This window comes from Brassica napus, chromosome A3 (genome assembly GCF_020379485.1).
Source record: "Brassica napus cultivar Da-Ae chromosome A3, Da-Ae, whole genome shotgun sequence".
In the NCBI taxonomy this organism is placed as follows: Eukaryota; Viridiplantae; Streptophyta; class Magnoliopsida; order Brassicales; family Brassicaceae; genus Brassica; species Brassica napus.
This window is the reverse complement of record NC_063436.1, coordinates 21,023,386-21,046,815: the sequence shown is the minus strand read 5'-3', so window position 1 is coordinate 21,046,815 and position 23,430 is coordinate 21,023,386. Positions and strand designations below refer to the sequence as shown.

Genomic DNA, 23,430 nt, shown 5'->3' with positions numbered 1-23,430 from the left:
CTCGTTTAGGAACACTACCTCATGCATCATGAGTTCATCAGCTTCTTGGGTCTCTGTATTGTCAGTTTCATGAGCCTCTTGTAGTTTAAGAAGAAGCTCCGGACATTGTGCGACAAAGTGGCCAACCTTGTCACATCTATAACAGGTTATTTTGGATGCGTCTCTCTCATATCCTCTTCCTCCATTGTAGCTTTCATTATATCCTCGTCCTCCATTATATCGGCCACGTCCCCTTCCCCTGTTATTGTAAGGACGTCTGCCGCCTCCTCTACCTCTTCCTCTATATGAATCTCCTTGGTAGTAATTTGAATTGTCCGATGATCGATTTGATTGGTTGGTTTGGCCGCTTTGTCCTTCATTATTTGCATACATCAGTTTAGTTTGATCTTCTTCTTCATCTTCTTCATCTAAAACTCTTTCTTCGTATGCCTTTAAACGTCCCATGATGTCTTCAAAGTTTGTTTTGTTAAGATCCAACACCTGTTCGAGAGAAGCTACAATGTGTATATATTTCTTTCGAGGTAAACTTGAGAGAAATTTTTTCACCAGCTTGGCTTCCTCGATGATAACTCCCAATGCGGACGATTTAGAGGCGAGTTCTGATAATTTTCCACCGAAATCGTCTATACTTTCGGTCTCTTTCATCTTTAATCTATCAAACTCGTTCATCAACGTTTGTAGTCTTGCTTCTTTTACTCGTTCTGCTCCCACATATCTTGCTTTAATGGCTTCCCAAACTTGTTTAGCTTTATCAAGTTCTCCTACTTGCAAGATTAGCGACTCTGGTATGGATTGAAACAACAATGCTAGTGCTAGGTCGTTTTTCTTAGCGCTCGCAGTCTCTGTCTCTATTGCTTCCCAGACCTCATGTACCTTCAATGTGATTCTCATCCTCATAACCCATACTGTATAATTTGTCTGGTTAAGCATAGGACACTTAATCGAAGAGGACCCTCCTCCTTCTTTCACCTTGCCGGTTGCTTCCACAATATCTCCCATGATCTCTGTTTTGGCTCTGATACCAAATCTAGAAATTATGCTTCGATAATATGAATATAAGAACACACACAATAAGAACTCTTCTTATTAATCCCTTGAGGAAACTAACTCAAAACCTCAAGCTCACAAACTCATAAACTCACACATTGGATCATCTCATGATCTCTCTATTTATATATCTATGTTTGTCCTAATCCTATTAGTAATTACATATGTTTAGATAATTCTAAACTAAAGATAACCCTTATCTTTATTCTCCCACTTCTTTTAGGATTAGGATTGCTTCCTTCTCAAGCTATCTTCAAGCTTACTTCAACATAATCTAAGGAAAAGATTCAATAGAATCAATGAGAATCTTGTCACTAGCCCTTATGGTAGGTCCGACTCATCTGGATTCTGCCTTGAATCTTCAAAGCGCGTTCCAAATCGCAGGTGTTGATCATCGTGGAAACTTCACTGGTACTCAAAGCAAAGCATGACACCACCTCTGAATAAAAAAACTGAGCATATCTAGCAAAGAAAAAAAACAAACCTCTTAATCAAACGGTATATTGAATAAAACAGAAGGAGAAGAACCAATCCAAAACAGAGAAAGATAGGATTGATAAGCAAATCGATTTAGCTGAAACTACTACACATCAAAATTTCTTATACGAACTGAACATTGCCATATAGATCGAACACAAAAATCAAATCTCATCCCCTATGAAAAATTGTAATCAGTGAATAGGAGATTGAGAGAGTTATTCTCTCACTAAGAAAAAAAGAGAGCTATTTGTAATATTATTTTCATATATTGCTTATTAGTCTCTCTACTGATTTTATATCTTCCTAATATTATTAATCTTCTTCGAGATAATATCAGTAGAGACAAAGAAGCAATATATGAAAATAATACTATAAAAAAGAGAAGATTAAAAATGTTACAAAAGATTCGGTTTGGTACTGTGAGAAGAGAGAGAATCGGTTTCCCTCCGGCGTACGGCCGGTGCGTGTGCGTCCGTGCCGTCGCCGGAGTTCTTCGTTCTTTTGGTTTTCTGTTCTCCTTTTCGTTGTCTTTCTAGATCTTCCTTCGCTTGCCTTGTCGGAGCTCTGTGGTGTCTCAACTTTGGAGTGAAGACGCAACGTTTTGGAGGATCTCGGAGGTGACGGGGAGTTTTTTGCGCGTTCTGGTCGTTTTCCTCCGGGCGATGGAGGCTTCCTTAGCTCCATCGACGTCGATTCTTCGTGGGGGGTGGAGGCTTTCTTTAGCTTCACCGACGTCACTCTTGGTTCCGGGAAGGGGAGGCTCCTTTAGATCTCTTCGCCGGCTTTTGGATTACGGTGAGAGGAGGCTCACACAGCTCCTTGATGCCGCCTTGGAACCCTTGGTTTTGGGTGAGGTAACTAGTTTCGAGTTTGTTAGCGGTGGTCTTGGGTTACGATGATGTGAGTGCTGTTTACGGTTCGACTGTCCTGCGTGTCCGGTGGTCCAAAGTCGGAGGCGCTCTCGGTAATCCGATGAACCCTCTGGCGTGAAGACAGTTCGACGTTGATACACGGTTTTTGGATGTGCGGAGGCTCTGCAAGTTAGGAGCTCCGGTTTCAAATGGTGGCGGGGTTGATCTTCGGCGATGGCATCGTTCAAGTCGAGATAGGTTCCACGTGGTGTGCGGAAGGCTAAGATGAAGACACGTGGTTAAACCTATTTCCTTGCGGCGCGTTTTTAGGGCGAACTGCCCGTGTCGAGTAGTGTGGGCCGTTTGGGCCGTTATGTATTTTTTTGGGCTTCGGCTCTTTGTGTGTTTGCTTTCTGTGGCCCGTTGTTTCTTTGGGATTTTGGTTTGTACTCGTTTTGTTTGGGCTTCGGCCTGGGCTTTGCCCTAATAAATAACAATTTGAGAAAAAAAAAATGTTACAAAAGATTAATAATATTAGGAAGAGACGAAATCAGTAAAGATAAAAAAAATCAATTAATAATTATTTTAAAAAAGGGCAAAGAAGATTAAAAAGTCAGAAGATTAACAATACTAGAAAGAAATGAAACCAGTAGAGATAAAGAAGCAATAAATCGAAATGATATCAAAGAGAGAAATAAAAAAAAAAGTCAAGAAGAAAATCAAAAGTTTCTGTATAAAATAAAGATTATTAGGCTAAAAATATATAACCCATACCATAATAGATTGTGTGGTCTCTAATAACAAGATATGGTTTTGTTTAATTTGTCAAAAAAAAGATATGGTTTTGTTTAAGATAATAGAAGTATAAATATAATGTTAACATATGGACAGCAGAAAGGATATACTACTCACAAAGCTTTTCCACCACAAAAATCAAAATTCAGATTTCAACAAAGTTCTGAGATTTGGGTTTGTTATTGTTAAAGATATATTACAGTGATGAATTTAGGGAGTAATAACAACAATGAACGCAAACAATTCGCTTTTGACCTCAACGTCAAACCTGTTGAGGATGACAATTCCGATTTTCCCGAAAACTCAGATTTGTGTACGATTTGTCTCGAGCCGTTGGTCAACACACGGGACGATCGTCGAACATTTGTTACGCTAAGATGTGGCCATAAGTTTCATCTCGGTACGTAATTATGTTTTTAATTTACCAAGAAATTTTAAATGTTCGAATGAGTATTTATATTTTAGTTATGTAAAACAATTCCCTTTCAATTCGTTTGCAGGATTGTGGGTCCTTAGTTTCTTAACTCGTGCTAATATTCTCTGATGCCTCTTGTTGTAAAAATACGTACTTTGGATGGATTTTTGTATAAGATTTTCTTTATTTGTGTGGACAAAATTGTATAAGATTTTGTATGATGTGATATTTTGGGCCATATATATTTTATTAAAAGAAGATGAAACTTATATTAAAGTTGCATTAACTCAGAACTTTTTGTTCTATGCCACAATCTATGTGTTTTAGTCGAGAAAAAATGTCCTAGCAAATAAGATATTATTTAGGGCATTAGTGAGAGATAGCTTGCATACAATGTTAATTGTACATTTTACTTAGCATATATCCAGTCATGTGTATCAGGATAGCTTTCTTTTTTTCTTATGCGCTATCGTTATTTTGTAGAAACGGTTAATGATTTTGTCTTGACATTTTTCCTTTGTTTATAGATTGTATTGGTTCAGCCTTTAACGCAAAGGGCTTTATGCAATGCCCAAACTGTATGCAAATAGAACCAGGTCAATGGCGATATGCAACCAACCCTCCAATCCCAACTATTAGTGAGGGTGACTGGCTTAGCGAAGAAGAAGATGATGATGCAAACAGTGATAGGGCTACACAATCTTCTCTTGCTGCTTCTCTCGGTCCATATTTCAATAGCCAGAGGATCACCGCCATAGGGGAAGTCCAACAGAGGGCTCCACCATCTCGTCAATTGACTTTCTCGAGGGTTTTAGATCCTGGGGTGATGGCAGGGAGACACTATCTTTCACATCCATCTTTCCACCACAAGTAATGTTTTCCTGCCTTCAACTATATTTAATAAGAAAATCCGTGTTTATATCCATTTTATGATTTTATCATAATCTATACAAATGAAAACTAATTTATACAAATGAAAAACTGGGCGACATCTGCTTAAAATATCACAAGATGAGAATTTTAATAATTTTTGGATAAAATTTGTAGATTTTGCTTTACGTCATCAAACCCTAGTTTTTTTTAACATTATAGTGTGGCATGTAGTGGTAAATTTAGAAGATACTTAGCTTTTTTTGTAATCTCTTCTCTCCCATTTGGACTTTCATTTATTGAATTTTACTCAATTATATACTCTTTTTTACTTCAAAGTTAAATTCATAGTTAAAAGAAAAAAAAATGAGTTCACATTAATAGATGAAATCTTTACCTTTTTGCAGTCCCTCAGTACGCAATGCCCCACTGTTTCCGCCTTATCCAAACACCGGCACACTGCAAGTTAACGGGATTCCAGCAGCTATGTTTTCGTCTGGTAGGGAACAAGTGGCTGGAGGGATCTCACATTCTTGGACTAGTTTTATGTATGAGACGCAGATTGGTTTTCCGAGCAGTAGCCGTGGAGGCGGAACAAGTGTTAATGACGGTGACGGCATTGGAGTAAGCAGCAGTAATGGTGGAAGAGGTGGAGGTGGAAATGGCGACTGTAATGGAATAAGTGGTGGTAACAACTTAAGCGGCAGCAGACCTTCTTAAGCAATTCTGTTTAGTTCATTACATTCTCATGAATCTTTGATAAAAGAAAGTGAACTTGGTCTTTTCTTAATGATTTCAGAAAACTTGAGACTATTTTCAGTTTATTATATTTCGGTTTTTTTTTGTCAACAAAGTTTTTTTATAGATAGCCAACATTGAATAAAATTTCAATACATATGATAACCAAGCTAAACGAGCTAGGAAACCGCTGCTACAAAAGCCGCGGGAAATACAAATATAACCGATAGAAGCAAACATTATACATAGACAATAAGAGACGTGGAGAAGTCTTCTAAACTCAAAGCTAATATTGGTGAAAGTGAAATGATGCCGTAGAAATTAGAGAGTATAGAAGCTCTCGTCCAAGATGTTGAGAGATATTTTCTCAACCTCCACATGTGACATTTCTGATTCCCTTTTACTTGGATTTTGCAAATTCATGTGGTACATCACATATCAGTTTTGCAGCCTGTCAAATCTAAATAAGATAACCAGTCAGCTCAGTTTGGTTTGTCCTTTTGAAGTTAAAACCACAATCTATTGTTCCTTGTATATATCTCAGAACCCTCTTTGATTCCTACAGGATGTCTTCCTTGGTTGTAATAATCTCCTAGATATGTAGGAAGCAGTAATACCAAGATCCGGTCTAGCTGCTGCCAGATATAAAAGTCATCCTACTATACTACAATATAGCTTGGGATTTGTAAGTTCTGCACCTTCCTCATAATCTTTTCCATAAGATGTAAGAGGTGTATTAATGCTCTTGCAATTCTTGATTCAAAATTTGTTCAACAACTGCTGAGCATACTTCTTTTTACTTATAAATACTTTTTCTGGTGTGCAAATGATTTCAAAACCAAGAAATTACATTAGTTTTTCCAAGTAAGTCATCTCAAAAGCCTTTTAAATGTATGCATGAGTTGTTCAATCATGCTTTCGTTTCTTTCGGTTATAATAAGATCATCGACATATGTATAGACTAATTACCATGATTTCTCCTCCGTGTTCTTGAATTCGTTGCTACATCACAATCACATATCCAGTATCCTTCTGATATGAATAATGCATTGATTTTTCTATACCAAGCTTATTGTTCTTGCTTTAATTCATTTTAAGCCTTTTTCAATTTAAAGCATGTTTTTGACCCCTCTAGCTCATAGCCTACTGGTTGTTCTACTTCTACATATAACGTACGTAATTTCTTTATTCAAAATGTGGAATTAACATCCACTTGATGCATATTCCATGTGTTTTGTGCAATAAGGACTATCAATGTTCTGATCATATAATGCTTGGGATATTCAGGAAAGACCTTCAATTCCAAGTTACTTATTCTGCAATATTCATATCTCCCGTATATAGCAAGTGTTGTAATTACCTAGACCTAGAACGCTCCTCTGTAATTACCTAGACCTAGAAGGCTCTTCTGGAACAAAGGTTTCTACATATCACATTCCATATGTCTGATTAACACACTGAACCACTCATATTACTTTTAGTTTCTGAATAAGCCCAATCTCATCAGTTTTCACGATGTAGATCCACTTGACTGTGAGCATTTTCTTGTCTGCAGGTGTTTCTGTGATTTCTCAGATATTGTTCTTGTTGATCACAATAATCTCAGCATCCATCACTTTCCTCCAATCTCATGTTTCACAGCTTCATCAGTGATTCCAGGTTCCTCGCATGTAAAGTAACATGCTTCGTGAGCTTATCTTCCTCATTACCTTGTTTTTCCTCTTCTTGATATATATTATTTGACATTCTCATTTTATACACCTTGCTTGATGAACAACTACTTCCTGATCCATATCCACTTAGTTGAAATGGTATAGGAATCTTCTATTCCTTGTATATACTCTAGTTGTTGGCCATAGAATATCTTCTTGAGTTTCAGTACCTTTATTTTGAGATGTTATGCTACTGTTTGTTGAAATTTCAAGCTGCTCCTTTCTTTCTTCACTTGTTTTCCGATTCCAACCTGTCGTCAAGGACACTTTTTTTTTGTGCAACCGTCAAGGACACATATACTTCTATCTTAAGGGGTTGAAGACTTTTTCTTAAATTATGTCAATTTAACCAATTTTAGTAAATCAGATGAATCTTGTTGTTGGATCGGGTTCTGACCTTGGTTATTTCTTCTCTGGACTCACAAGAGGCTCTTCTTGATGGGCCAAGTGGTTTCATGAGAAAAGTTCTCCTGGTTGTTAAGTTACACTCATTCTACTGAACTTCTATCACTGGTAGCTCCTATATACAGTGCTGAAGAGTTTTAGGGGCCTAAGGCAAGTTTTAAAAATAAATTTATTTACAATCGTAATGAAAATAATTTTTTAATATGATATATTATTTTCACCAAATACACAAGTCTAATACTGTAAAAAAATAAGTTTATAACGTAAAATATGTTATATTATGTCATATAGAAAAAAATACATGAATTCAAAAAGTGAGTTAATTAATTTTCGTAGAAATGTTTTTTTTAATAAGTCTAAACCACTATACTAAAAATTATTTTAAATTTTGGGGCCCTAAAAACAGTCATATTAATCGGGGGCCTGAGACGAATGCCTTTTTTAATACACTGTAGGCACGCCTCTGCCTATATATCCAGTGTTGCAGTTTGGTGGGGATCTTGTAGAGCCATAATTCTAATGTCCGTATCAACATATCATTCTCCTCGACTCCTTACTATCGGAGAGGGTTCCAGGAGACATTTCTAGAGGAAAGAGATGATGTCATTCTGGGAAATAGTAGAGTTGATAACCGCTTGTATTTGCTGGAAATAAGCCGCAAAAGAAAGGTTCTTCAGTGTCCATGAATTGAACATAGCCAAGATCTTATCGAGTAGTTGCTGAATATCTGTTTTTATCTTCTTCTTCTTTTTTTTTGAATTATATAGAGTTGTCCTGGCCCCACCGAAGTGAGTCTAGACTAGCCATGTTATCGTCTCATGTGTCGGTCTTTCGTCCCTGACGATACCGAAATTTTAATTTTCTAGTGACCGAAACTCGAATCTAGATGGCTTCACCGTATTCGGCTTCGCTCTCAAGCTAATCACCACTGGACCACAAGCCTCGGTTATCTGTTTTTATCTTGAACATCAAGTGACATCACTTGAACATAGCCAAGATCTTATCGAGACCTAATCAGTATGTCAAGTCTTTTATCTTTTTTGGAACTACTTGATGGAAATCTGTTTCGTAGCAAACTGGGGTACAAATCTGACTTGTATCAAATTTACATCACTTAATAATGAATTTTGATTATTATTACAAAAATAACTCACCTTTATCATACATGCACCACCCAAATCGTGTTTTGGTGAACTTGATTCTGTTATTTCTTAATAATTTGCAAGAGATTCTCTTGAAATCCAACTCTAAAGTTTACTAAATCTTGACTCGTACGGCCCGCACAATCGTGCGGATGATTATTTTCATTTTTATACATATAAATATTTGATTTACATTATTAGTGGTATATAATTTTAATGTTTATCATATTACTAATAGTTTAATATAATATTTTCAAACACAACAAGTTTATAGTTTACATGCAGTAATTTAATTCATTGTTTCAAATTATTAGTGATATATCTCTTAGTAAAACATGAACATTAACTAAAACCTTATATTATGTGATATTTACGAAATTTTTTGTTCAATTTAACATAACTTAGATATTAATTTCCCTTGGGTTAAGAAAATATTAATTTCCTGATGATTATACTTGTATTTTAGATTTAGGTCATACATATATGTTAATTGAATTATTTGTATGAATTAAATCTTTGACTGAATAACCTATATTAAGTCTAATTTATTAAGCGTTCGCTTCATTTAAATTATTAAATTGGAAATTGTAATGCATTGTGTTTGTTTTTGTCCTTTTAAACTTGATTTTTTTCTTTATTATCTATATTTAGGTTTCTTACGTTGTCAATTGGTGATTTAGACTTTTATCCCCAAAACTCTTGGATTATTTACAAGAATATTTCAGTGTTAAACTTTTATTTGCAATTCTTCATCTATCATACATCATGTTATATAATTAACACTTAAAACTACAATTACATTTGATAATAACTACATTGAAAACAAAAGTATTCACATGAAATATATTTTTCAATCGTTCATCTGTTAATTATGTTAGTGACATAAATTGATACAATACCGATTGCACATTCAAAACTGCACAAGATAAAAAAAAAACAAAAACAATTACATTAATGAATAATATATGAATATGGACTATATAAAAATAAGCTTGATTATATTTTTGTAAACAAACAGCCATATACTTCTATTATTGAAAAATAAAACTAAACTGACAACTATATTTAATAACAGAAGCTGAATGCACTTTCAAAATACATTTGTAGACCGATCATTCATATTGATAGCATATTTTCAATAGTTTGGTACAAAATTCTAAATTAACAAATCCTAACTGTTTGATATGAAAGATTTAATTGGAATATATTATGTTACATTAATATCATAAATTTAATACAAAATTGTACATGAGTGTAATATAATTACAAATTAATTAATTAGCTACTTCAAAGGTTTATTTTAGTAAAAATGAAACAGACATTCATATTTTAATAATTACGAAATTAATTAAATATTTAAAAGGTTTGTATAAGTAAAAAATGAAATATACATTTATATTTTAAATAAAAACGAAAGTTATTAAATATTTTAAAATGTTTGTTTTAATGAAAAATAAAATATACATTTATATTATAAAAAAAAAGATATCAAAAGATTTTATTCAAATGTAATTCAGAGAAAATATGAGAATCTATTTGATTTTTTAGAATAGTTAAAATAATTCAAATATGTATAGAAAAATTCTTTTAAGTAATTTTCTAAAGTATAGTCCAACATAGAAAAATCATCATGAAGTTGTGACTTCTATTTTAATGGAACAGATTTGAGAATAACTTTTGTTCAACAACCATACCAACGGATTTTAACACGATTTATTTACTTATAAGTTATACTTTTGACAATAACTCTAAAAGAGTACTAATACACAATAGTATATATATATATATATATATATATATATATCTGTTTTCTTATTCGAGCTTACAAATTCATAATAGAATACAAATTACTACACATGCTGATGTTTTTTAAACATCTCACTTTTATTTTGAATGGCATGTCACTAATACGATTATCATTTATAATTTGTACGTTTAACAATTTACTGACCATACTTGGCCTTATACTCTCTCCAGAGTTGGTCCACGTCTTTCCCTAGCAGATCAACAAAGAAGCTGTCACTATAGCCATTCCTCATCTTCTTATTAAGCTCCGCCACAAACCCATTCCTCAGATCGTTACAATAGTCTAAGAACCTCGCAGTGACGTCATAGCCCTGGTCCCACCTATCACCACCACCGGGCCCTACCCAGTGACCCGGTGCATAACCCGCTTTCAGCCTCACATAGTCCGCTATACCTTCGATAAGGCCACCTGGACCGTTCCATTGCCAAGAATGAACCACCTCGTGATAAATCACACCGGTGAATTCCCTCTTTACATCTCCCGGGAAACCCGCGAGATACCCCGCGTTAAAGTGTATCTCGCTTCCCGAGTTGGTGTTGTACGCAACGCCGTTCCCGTTGTCCATGAACAGAGTGATCTTTGTTACGTCTCTTCTGTCCGAGGGGTTGTTGGTTTGCTGGAACAAACCCCAGACAAAGTCCGTCGCAGATCTTAGTGACTGTGTGCCGTAGCTTTCGCCACCGATCTCTTCACGAAATTTTCTTCCGCCAGGGGAGTCGCCTGTGTTGTCGACGACCAAGAAGTCAACTGCGTTGACCAATGATGAGACAGCGAGCATCACAGAGATTACAAGGAAGATTTTGTGACACGTCATGATTATTATAGTTGGTTGTTAATCTAGCTTGTGTTTTGGTTTTGTGATCTGTTTAGATCTAGACGCAGTAGCTTTATATAGAAACAAGAAAGGGATTATTGAGGCAAAGTAATCGAGACTGTGGGTCAATCGAAGACCGTTTTGTCGGTACTGTTCCCTAATCACAAGTCTTTGTCAAACACGACTTGGTATCCTTCTTGTGCCGGTCTCTCACAATAATAAACCGAAAAAAAAGTTATAAAACAATTGGTAGATTTGGGTAGTGAATGGTAACTAACTATCTATGTGTTTTAAGAGAGTCTGGGCAAAAAAGTTTTCTGTTCACAATTTATATTATTTTTTAAAAAAAATTATGATTTTTTAAAATGTCAAAGATATCCCAAGATAGAAAGTCTCGTAGAGTGGAATTACCGTGGTTTAATGGTTAAAATCTAAAAGATTGTATACCAAATTTGAGAATTTATTTTCAGAAAATGTAATTTCTTGTAAATTAAAAAATGCAAGGCTTATTGGAAGATTTTAAGAAGACAATGTCACATGTCATACAACTGGACAAAATAATGTATTAAAAACTACATATATTATATGAATCATATGACAATTAATATTCATGAACTATTAAACTTTTTGTTACTAACACCATGAACATTTTTTTAACAGCCAAGATGGTGTGTTGGAAACAGCAATATCCGATGAAAAATCCGTCAACCCATCTCTTACAGCAAACTATAACACACATTAAAAAGATCAAAAACTGAAAGTTCAGAGTAATTTACAAATGATTACCAAATAATTTGCAAGTGGTTAACAAATAACAAGTAATAAGATGGGTAAGCAACTTGCAAACTTGTATAAAACAATTAAAATACCAAGTATACGAAAATACCAGTTAGTTGTCTTTCTCCCACCTCTAGTTGTAATTGGCTCTCGCATTCCAGAGTAAAAAAAGAAGTGATTTTGAAAACTAAAAGCTTACACTTAAAAAAATTGTCAAATAGAATTATATTTCTTAATTTATTCTAATTACTGTGCGAACAAAATAAAACATTCATCCACTACAGTACTATGATAAGTTGGATGAGAGTAACTTCTTTCTTCTCATTTTTCTCACTTATTCGGTTATTCCTCATTTTCACTTTCTTTATTTCTTTTTTACTCCAAAAATTTTAAGTAACAGGCAAATGTTTGTGTAGAATACTGCAAACTGTGTGTCTATTTACCAAAGGACGCAGCAGCTCCACTAAAATCGACGACCAGGATTTATCAGACAAACGTCAACTGAAAATGTCTCGTTTTAATGCGACAATGACTTGGACAAAAGAAAATTGGAAAAGAATGAATGTGGTGTATATTCCAGAATAATCTTGAGAATTATTGGTTTACATGATACTTTTCCGTTTCATATTAAGTGTCGTTATAGAGAATTTTTTTCGTTACAAAATAAATTTAGTTTTCGATTTTCAATGCAAAATTTCTTAATTTTATTCATCAATTTATTTTTCTATTGGTTGAAATATGGTTAACTGTATAAATAATTGTATTTTTATATAAAAAATATATAAAACTAATTGTTTCATTAATCTGTGTGCACAACTCAAAACGACACTTAATATAAAACATGAAGAATATATCGTAAGTACAATTTTTACTCATCTGACTATTTCTTACATGAGTTTGTAAAATATTTTCTTTAAAAGAAAACTAACTTTTTTTGTTAATTCAAAGGTATTCAGCTGACCGAAGTTCAACCAATTAATTCTCTGAAGGTTTAACCATCTGCACCTAACATCACGGCCGGTCATGGGCAAAGCCGGATGAAACATTCGCCTAGGGTCCCTTAATCTTTTGAAAAAATTACATATACATAGACTCTCAATTTTTAAAAAAAAAGCCCCTAAATTTTTTTTTTTTTTTTCAATAAAATCTTTACAAAAATCGCTTAAGTCCTCTAAAATCTCTGGACCGGTCTTGCCTAACATACTCAGTTGTTCGTAATGAATTTGATAGATTTTAAAGTCGGGATACGTAGAACATTTCCAAATCTGCTGTACCAATAGACCACACCACTTATGTGGTTAAAAGCATTTGCAGTTGCCGGGAAGATTCACCCAGCGACTAATTCGACTAAGAAATGTAGACCACACCTTGCTCTAGTTCTTGTTACGTGCATGGTAGGTTATGTCACTATCAAATTTTAATGTGAATCACAATAACTGTAACCCTATTACATACTTCCTTGTTTCATAATTTTTGCCTGTTTGATGTTGCTTAAAACACACATATTAAGAAATTTATCTTCTCCTTAAAATATCTATAAAAATATATATTAAAAATAATTCAGTCAATCATAAAAGACAAGGCTGTGAAATGTAACTAGTTGAACAATATTTAATAAAATTAAAATCAACATATATATCAATACATTAATTTCGTTTATTCATTCATCAAGACAATATTTTAGTCCTGAAATTTTCATGTTAAGAACGTTACCTCTTTAATGATGTGTGGTTCTTATGCTTTGCGTTTGTTTAGGCCAAAAAGGTATATGAACCACTCTTGTTTGTAGGAAACAAGTATGTATCCCATTGTCAATCCAAAGATAACACCTGGTATGAATCCTATTGCAGCTGCTATCCAACTTAGCATCTCTTCTTCTTCTTCTTCCTCTAGCTCTGGTGTTTCAGATTGTTTCCATGTAGTTGTGTGGATATCAACACAAACTTCATCAAGTGAAGGACCATGCAGTCCCAGATTTTCCCCGAAAGAAGAGCAAGGCTGCGTTCGAAACTGAGTGCCTCCCGGTACTAAACCCACAAGCTGGTTATGAGAGAAGTTCATGTAAGCAAGGTACGAGAGGTTCCCTAGCTCTTGCGGGATTTCTCCAGAAAGCTTGTTTTGGGAAACATCCAGTGACTCTAGCTCCGTCAGGTTACCCATTGATAACGGGATCTGCCCGGTCAAAGAATTGTTTGAAAAGTTGAGCACATGAAGCTCTTTCAATAAACCAATGGACTTTGGTATCTCTCCTTCAAATTTGTTCCCCGAAAAGTCGATCGCTGTGAAGATTTTTAGGATGCGTACTAGCTCCATTGCAACGCCTTTATTCATCAAAACCATTGAGGCAACGTAATAGCCGCTCCCCATGTACTTTTCGTTAGATCGATCTCTTGCTTCAGTCGCTAGACTGAACATCGCAGTCCATTTCACAAAGAAATCTGATGGTAAAGCTCCTTTGAAGTGGTTACTGGATATGTCGAGGATTCGCAACTTAGGAAACAATGTTTTCTTTATCTGTCCATGGAAGGCATTAGAGCGAAGGACAAGAACTTGCAGCTCTTGCAAAGAACTCAGCCAGGAAGGGAATTCGTCATTGAATTTGTTTCTTTCCACATTTAGAACTTCGAGAAAAGAGTTACGTATCAAAGATCTTGGAAGCTTTCCCACCAGTTGGTTATGACCAACGTCAAGCCACCTTAGACTTTCGGTTATATTCTCCGGAAGACGTCCACTAAGACAATTTTGTCTAAGATTTAGAGCTTGGAGGACGCTACTGAAGTTTCCGACGCAAAGAGGGAATGAACCATTGATTTTATTGTTAGATAAATCGAGTATGGCTAGAGAGCGTAACGCACATATGAAACAAGGGATCTTTCCCGTTAAATTGTTGTTGGCGGCAAACAAGTAACTCAGGGATACCCCATGGTTCGTTGGACTTTCGAAACCGACTAAAGTGTTGCTGGAAACGTTGACGTACTGCAGAACTGGAAGCTTCCATAACCATCCAGGCACTTGGCCTTTGATTAGGTTGTTGGAAATGTCTAGCTTCTTCATGTTGCGTTGGGTTCGTATGAACTCTGGAAACTCGGTGATACCGCATCCTGACAGAGACAACTCACTCAACAGTGGAGGATCTGAAACCAAACTAGTGTTTTCAGATGAAACAAGGTTTCCTGAAAGATCCAGTGTATCTAGTGACTTGAGAAATGGTAAGTTTGCATTCAAGTCGAGTGTACTTCTGGTGTTCAAGTGGGAGAGGTAAAGATACTTGAGTGACTTGAGATGCGAGAAGATGCTAAGGTCAACTGAGCCTCCTTGGGTGTTGAGATGGGAAAGGTCAAGTCTCTCAAGGTTGGATAATTTGGAGATGGATCGGGGGATTGATCCCATGAAGTTGTTATTACCAAGGCGTAAGTCTTCTATCTTAGACGATAAAGATATACTCCCAAGCTCAAGAGTGCCATTGAGTTGGTTATTTGACAAATCAATATAAGTCAAAGAAGGAATGGAAAAGAGAGAAGAAGGGATAGTACCAGTAAAGGCGTTACCGCTTACGTAAAAGAACTCCAAGTTGGAGAGTAAGCTTATGTTAAGTGGAAGCTTGCCTACGTACTTATTGCCGTAGAGCGATAATTCGGACAGCTTTGTTAGATTTAGTAGCATAAGAGGAAAGTTACCACTAAGCTTGTTGTTTTCAACAGATAAGCTGGTGAGCCTTTTCAAATCGCCAAAAGAAAATGGGATTTCACCAACGAAATTGTTTTGTGAGAGATCAAGAACAGTGAGATGGGAAAGACTACCTAGTGAAGTTGGAATTTCACCTCCAAAATTGTTCTCGCAGAGGCTAAGAGAGGTGAGATGAGAAAAATTCCCAAATGAAGATGGAATTTCACCAATAAACTTGTTAGCACAAAGGCTAAGAGTGGTGAGATTCAAAAGGTTTCCAAGTGAAGATGGAATCCTACCAGTAAAATTGTTTTGAGAGAGGTGGAGAGTGGTGAGTTTAGAAAGGTTTCCAAATGAAGCTGGAATTTCACCACTAAAATGATTACTAGAGAGGTCAAGAGTGGCTAGCTTAGAAAGGTTTCCAAGTGAAGATGGGATTTCACCGCTAAAATGATTTCTGGAAAGGTCAAGAGAGTTGTTAGCATACAAAAGTTGCCAAGTGAAGATGGGATTTTACCAATGAAATCATTATTTGAAAGGTCGAGAGTTGTTAGAAAACGAAGGTTTTGAAGCTTAGAAATAGAGATTTTGGAATTGAGCTGACCATGGAGGCAGCTGTCACTAAGGTTGAGCATGATCACATCCCCAAAATTAGCATCGCATCTTATACCTTCCCAAGAACAACAATCACTATTGTTCACCCATAACACTGTCTTTGGAAGCCCGTCTAAACAAGGATTTTGAATCTTGAACTCGTTTTTGATCTCCAGGATGGCATCCCTTTGTTCAGGATGACACAAGTGTCTAGTAGGAGCGGCAAACAAATCTTGAAACAAGAAGAAAAAAGAAAGAGAAATAGGAATGAGACTGATCGAGTTCCAAAAACCTATCATCTTCTATAAGCAAGAATGAAAATTTTGATGTTAACATATCTGCCTTCCCATCTCTCTATATACAGTGATTATTTAATTATTTTACAACAATATCAAGTAATAAACAGATGGGATGATTGATTAAGTTACAGATAGTCATTTATCTTTAGAGCACAAAATTTCTGCTCTATCTATTTCACTTTATTTGTCGTTTTAAATTTATACAAACAGATTATAAAATATTTAATTTTGTATTTTTTTTTAAATAAAATATTATTGTCTATATACCTAACTATATTTTAACCAATAAAAAATAAATTGAAGAATATTAAAATGAAAAAAAAACATAAAACAGAAGAAGTATATGTTAATCAATCATTTTAAGTATATAATCATAAATATTTATATTTGTTTATTTATTTTTTGGTTTGGCTACCTCAACATAATTGGTGTGGTTGCAGATAAGAAAATTTTATTAAAATGGAGGATTACGATTTATGACTTTATCAAATAATTAATCCTAGATTTTGATTCGCGTTTGAAAGCGTGAATTTGATTTTTAGATAGAAAATGTTAGTTGGTATTAAATTATATTTTTAATTTTGATCAATATATTTATGTTATTATAATAATTATATATGTGTTTTTAATTTTATTCAGTTTTTGGGTTCTACTCTTTTGGGAAAATATAAGAAATTCAGTTTTCAAATGACATATATTTTCTGGACCATGTATTTATTAATTGATAGTATAAGGCATAGAGTATTAATGTTTTGTAAGGAAGGGAGTATTAATGTTGTATAAGGAAGGAGTAGTTATTAAACAATCAATAATATAACGGAGGGAATATTAATGATTTCGAGCTGGTTTAATTTGTAAGAAAGAAACGTATTCAATTTAAAATTTTACAAAAAAGTTCGGTGCAACACAATGTTTTTATTTTAATAGAATAGATGTTTAGAACAATGGTTTGAAATGAATGAATAACGATTATGTTTGAGTAAATAGAACATAAAAATATAGGTACAATATTATTATACAAATAAAGAAAAAATAACTTATGACATATTATTAACTTTTCACAGAAATTATATATATATTGATTGTAGTTAAATAGATATTGAAAAAAATATAATGTATGTTACGTTACAACTTAAACAAAATGGGTAGATAACTGTAAATATATTCAATCATTAAAAACTATATTTATTTCGTTTGGTGAATACCAAATGATTTATTTTAAATATATAATATATATTTTTTTTTCTTAATTTATGTTCACAGGTATAAAATGTCGTCTAATTAAAAATGGAAAAGGTATTTTATATGAAAGATAATATTTTGTATACAACTTTATGCAGAGATTATAATTAAATCCCTAAAATCAAATTCTCCCCCAGTTTGGAGAGAATCCGACAAATCTTGCAACAAAAATATATCCGATATCATATCCCTAGAGATAACCATATGAAACGTTCAAAAGATAACCGTATGAAACGTCAAAGTCCACGTGTTGAATAGCTCATTTCACACGAATTCCAAAAGTTGTTTGTTCAAGCAAAATAATGACGGATGTATTATTTATTAACAATTTAACATCAAGACAGACATATATTGATGACTTTTTTTAATACACCAGTGATTTATTCGAAAAGTTACCAGTAATTTGTATCATATTATCGATAAACCCATATTATACAAAGCGGAGTCAATACCGAAAGAAACAAAAAATTGAAAGAAGTAATTTGGATCGTATTCTTTTATGTTTTTGTTAAGTTTGATGTAGATATCATTTTTATTTTTAATATAAAATTTATTATTTTATGTTACATAATCATTATATTCTTCAGTATTTTTTATTATTGCTCGATTTGCGGGTTTGGTGAATAATTAATAATATTTTTATTTAAAAAATAAAAAAAAAATAAAAAATTTTAATCTATTCCCACAATTCTAAAATGTGATCTAACTAAAAATGAAAAAAAAAATTACTTTGATTTGTGTTCGTCAATAAAATAATTTTTGGAGATTATACTTGCCACCTTATTTTACTTTGTAGAGTACAAATTTATATAATTGATTAATTGTTATCCATAGTAGTTCTGACGATTGATGTCATAACAATTGTTACAAGTTATTGCTCTCCTTAGACATTTTTTCCAACTTATTTCTAACTTATTTTCTTTTTTTTAATTAAAGTATAATTTAGATATAATTAAGTGGACCCATTCAATGTTTTATCTTTTTTCTTATTTTTAGTAACACTAGAAGCAATGGTTTCTAGTGGTGTAACTATATAATGAAAACATCGGTGAAGAAAATAGCTTCGCCGAAAACTATCGAAGAGTTTCTTCTTTCACACCATGCTCCGCAACTAATCCGCCTCGCGCTATGACAGTAATAAAAAGAAAAAGAAAGATTTACGTTTTTGTTGTAGAAACAAAATCATTTAAAGCTTGAAATCGTGTCTTATATGATATTTATACATGTTTAAAAGTATAATAAGCAAAAAAAAAAAAAACAGATGACTAAGATGAGAATAATAACTGGCGATCGTAGAGGAAAATTGCAGAAAACTCTAATTAATTTTGGGGAAGATGAAGTTAAAATTACGAAAATGATCCTCATTAAAAAAACATGAAAAAATAAATGATTTATATGTACATGGTATATTGTACATAAAAATACACTATCCACATGTACAACAATTCTTTTGTACATGAAACGAGACATCCTTTGTTTTTGGTTCCACGATGATGATGGTTTCAAAGAGATGCTTATGGTACCCGGAAGGAGCAGGCCCAAATGGTTTTCCTAATGCAATCCATAATGATATATAACATACATTTGTAAGTTATAACATTTGCAAATTTAAATAGCATTCAAATGTACACACACATATCGTTGTCCACTTGTACAACGACTCACATGTACACCGGTGTATACTAGTATATTTTCAATATATGTACATCGCTGTGTACATACAAAAACTTCTTATGTGTACATATATGATATCTCATGTTTACCAATATTGACATATACACCAAGATTTAATATCCACATGTACACTTGTTTACCAATATCGATATGTACATTTTAAAATATTACAAGTAGCTCAACAGTAAACATATCTACATGTACACGTGTTTACCAATATCGACATGTACATTTTACCATGGTGCAATATTCAATTAGACATTTACGAATTTGTAACATAGATTTACAAGTTTCAACATTGTATGTTCAAATGGTGAATATATTTACACAAAATTTATGCCACATGAGAATTCAAAGCAAAGTCTACATTATTTTAATTATGTAAACTTTAATTCTTTCGGATAGAGCTAGAGATGTACATCATGTTCGTGTTAAAATTTGATTCATTCGGATAAAGTACACAAACTCCATGTTGCATTTTTGTTGTTATGTACATCTTATTCATGTACACGAATATATTGAGTAACCACATGGATACAATCTTGGCTCGACGTGCCCACGTGTTCCTATGTTTAAAGGTACATGTTTTAATGATGTCCACATGTACACCAGGGTGCACAATTGAAAGTTTGAAAATGGAATTGGGGACTAATATGCAGATTTAATACTATGGGGACAGAATGAAAAGAATCAAAAGTTGACGGACAATTTTTGAGTATACACGGAAAAACCAGATTGCAACATTAAAAGTATTGGGGTAAATTTGTGAAGCAATTTGATCAGATTGGGAATTTGAGGCATATTGTGAAAAAAAGAGGAAACTAGAGGATCAAAAGTGCAAAAAAGTGATATTCTTCCATTGATGTTGCAGATCGCACTTCTCGTCACATCTCGTTGACGACAACAGAGAGTTGGCTACGACGGAGCAGAAACACGACAAGGAAGACTGATAACATGATTTGGAAATGAAGAGGACGTCGGCTTGAGACGTGGAGAAGCCGATGTTGACGAGACGCGACAAAGAGCAATGACCACTGGTGGACGAGACCTCACATCAACAACATTTTGGACGGAGGAGCTGAACACAGAGAGGAGGAGACAAAGACACCATGGTTGAAGCTTCAATCAATATCCGCCATTGACATCGTTGTGTACTTTACTCAAAAGATAGATATAATAATATAGATAATAATTGATTAAATTTTTTTGAAGAAGATGAAGAAGAAAGAGATGTGGATCCACTTTATTTTGTTTGTTAGTCAAAACTTATGTTAAATAAAGTATATATATATATGTGTATATATATATTAAATTTGGTTAAAGTAATAGACACTTAAATCTAGGCTACTTTAGTTTGATTGTAACAAGGAGATGGGCTTGGTTAACCAAAAGGGTTAAAGTACCCTAGTGACAACAACTGTTTTAGTAAGTTAATAAAAACTTAAAAATGCATTTGGATGTAATATTTTCATTATATAATTGTTATGACATCGATTGTGTCCATATTTTATACTATGTAAGAAAATCAAGGAGAGATGAGCTGTTACTTACTGTAATGACCTTGTATTTCTCTCTTTCTTTTACAATGACATGTATTCGGCATCTTCATGTATTGAACTGTCCAAAGCGTCTCGATTTTCTTTTACATTGACTCTTTCTAACGCGGCTTAAGAAAACAACGATAACTATTAATGTAGTCAACTATGCAGTTCTATATTGAACACAAACATTCTTGGAAAATACAAATTTCGATGTTGTGAAATAGAAATTGATGGATACACAATCTTTGAAGACTACACATATGTTAGGAACAGAAACATCCGGTAATCCCAATCTTAATTCGACACATATAAAATAAAGACACAATCCATGATAAATTATTTAAAAGACGTTTATGAATAGATCAAAAGATTATCAGAAGGAAAACGACGATGAAATCATATTGAGCTAAGAATTCAGTGAGAAGAAGTAAAGCTAAATAAGCTTTAGATTTTTGTACCGATTTATGTATGTTTATTGAACTAGTTATTCTTATTTTATAGCCAATTTATTTTCCTTTTCCTCCAACTCGGCCTATTCCTTTGACCACTTATGAATCAAATGAACAGAGTTTAATTTACTTGATAGGGATTTTCGAGTGTATAATTCATCTACAACAATAAGCTCTTCCAGTGTATTGTCAAAAGACGAAGTCGATCTCGATGAATTTGCAAAAATAGTGGATTTTTAAAAAAAAGCACTTATTTTCTAATGATGTCGGGTTTTCAGTTTGGCGCTTCTAAGAGATCTAACCTGGTTTAATGCACACCATCAAAATCTCAAACTGTTGATCGTACCAATTGTCAAACCATTAAACATGATCCTGGTCTGCCTCAAAAAGTGGAATCGTTGTCCCTTAAAATGCGGGAATCGTCAAAAGAGAATTTTTCGTCTACAATTATGGTGTATTTCACAGAAATAATAACTTTAGTAGAATACTTTTTTTGGAAAAAGAAAACTTTAGTTTATATTGGGCATTACTATTTTTATATTTTAACTTTATCTGTTTGAAAGAATAAAATCATAAATTGTAATAATATAATTCATATTCTAAAATTTCATCCTCTTTATATTTTAAAATTTAGTATAATTTATATTATATTTAATTTAATTTATATTTAAATATGTTTCTTATTACTTAGTTTTGAATATATCTATATTTGGATATATAAATTGTAATAATATAATATTCACATGCCATGCACATAAATAATAATTTTAAATATAATATTTCTAAAAATAATTCATATTTGGTCAGTATTATTTTTATATTTTAACTTCGGAAAAAAATTAATATATTATAATCATTAGAACCTCAAAAACTGAGAAGTTGTAGGGTGAGGTTGCTCTTGTCTAGCTTACATTTTAAAAGAAACAAATTTCACCTTACATTTTCTGAGAAGTTGATAAAGTTAAAGCATAACTGGTCATCATAAACCTCACCTTACATTTTCTGAAATTTGTTTTAAAGAAACAAGTTTCATTCTCAATTAATTTATAATATCTTTTAAACAAGTAACAAGTGTTTGATACGCACGTTCGTGCAGATACTTTTTATTTTATAAATGTATAATTTTGATATTGATATTAATATTTTAAATATAAGAAATACATTTTAGTGTTATATATTACGTAACTCTATAATCTTATTATTTAAGTTTTTTATTCGACATTATCAATATATTGATATGTTTTATATGTTTTACTTCGTTATTAACTATTATTGCATACACTACATTTTTTAAATTCAATTAGTTATACTATAGAAATGATATTTGTTTAGGATAATTTACAATACACTTATAATTTAAAATTGAATTAGTTATACTTTAACATCTACCATTTTAATATTTTATGATAATTTATAAGTACATATATTCTTTTCAAATAATATAGCCATATTATTTTAGTAAACCTTATCGATATATAATATTTTTGGATGTTATAGTATTAGGTTTTCCAATTTTTGTTACTAAACTAAGATTTCAAAATATTCATCTTATTCCACATTTCTTATTTTAACAAAAGATATTTCATACTACTTGTATGTTTTGGTAGTTACCATTTCAAATCTTTTTTTTGTTGCGTAAAGTTAAATAGAATGGTTTCACCTCTTTACCGGAAATTCAAATATTGTAAATAGTTTCTTCCAGCGTGAATTAAACTCAAGTGATAATAATTACAGTCGTAACCCTTTTACCACTGGCCAACTCGACGTTGGTTCCATTTACACCAAAAAGGTTAAATTCACGCTGTGGATGATTATTGAGTTGAGCTGAGTTAATTACAACCAACTTTGAGTTGGCACAATCGTAAAAGACTACTACTGTAATTACATCCATTTGGATTCAATTCATGCTGAAAATTAATGACTATTTATAACGTTTGGATTCCCGACGTAGAGGTGAAAAAACCATTTCGAATCGTTGTAAGGTAATCAATATGTTTCAACATAATCAATATGTTTCAACAAAACAAAAAAAGGAATTCGGTATGTTTATCAATGAAAATTGTTAACGCTGTTGTTTTCAATCAAATATATTTTTAAAATATATATATCATC

The 23,430-nt window shown here is 33.0% G+C and overlaps 2 protein-coding genes and 1 pseudogene across 2 annotated transcripts; 1 reads left to right on the top strand and 2 right to left on the bottom strand.

Annotated features, from left to right (window-relative positions):
* Positions 1–1,323: 1,323 nt before the first annotated feature.
* On the top strand, positions 1,324–9,933 carry LOC106442427. The gene is made up of 3 exons (XM_013884114.3): positions 1,324–3,573; positions 4,116–4,458; positions 4,866–9,933. Exons 1-3 carry the CDS (start codon positions 3,378–3,380, stop codon positions 5,176–5,178), a joined length of 852 nt encoding a protein of 283 aa, XP_013739568.1. The 5' UTR covers positions 1,324–3,377; the 3' UTR covers positions 5,179–9,933.
* A 221-nt stretch (positions 9,934–10,154) lies between these two features.
* LOC111214458 lies at positions 10,155–11,179 on the bottom strand. Its single transcript, XM_048776656.1, has one exon. The coding sequence runs from the start codon at positions 11,074–11,076 to the stop codon at positions 10,399–10,401; it is 678 nt and encodes a 225-aa protein (XP_048632613.1). The 5' UTR covers positions 11,077–11,179; the 3' UTR covers positions 10,155–10,398.
* A 222-nt stretch (positions 11,180–11,401) lies between these two features.
* On the bottom strand, positions 11,402–23,417 carry LOC111214457 (annotated as a pseudogene).
* Positions 23,418–23,430: the final 13 nt, after the last annotated feature.

Coding starts and splice junctions, on each gene's coding strand:
- LOC106442427 (XM_013884114.3), top strand. CDS start 3,378: ATGAATTTAGGGAGTAATAACAACAATGAACGCAAACAATTCGCTTTT. Junction 3,574..4,115: donor TGGCCATAAGTTTCATCTCG/GTACGTAATTAT, acceptor CTTTGTTTATAG/ATTGTATTGGTTCAGCCTTT. Junction 4,459..4,865: donor CATCCATCTTTCCACCACAA/GTAATGTTTTCC, acceptor ACCTTTTTGCAG/TCCCTCAGTACGCAATGCCC.
- LOC111214458 (XM_048776656.1), bottom strand. CDS start 11,076: ATGACGTGTCACAAAATCTTCCTTGTAATCTCTGTGATGCTCGCTGTC.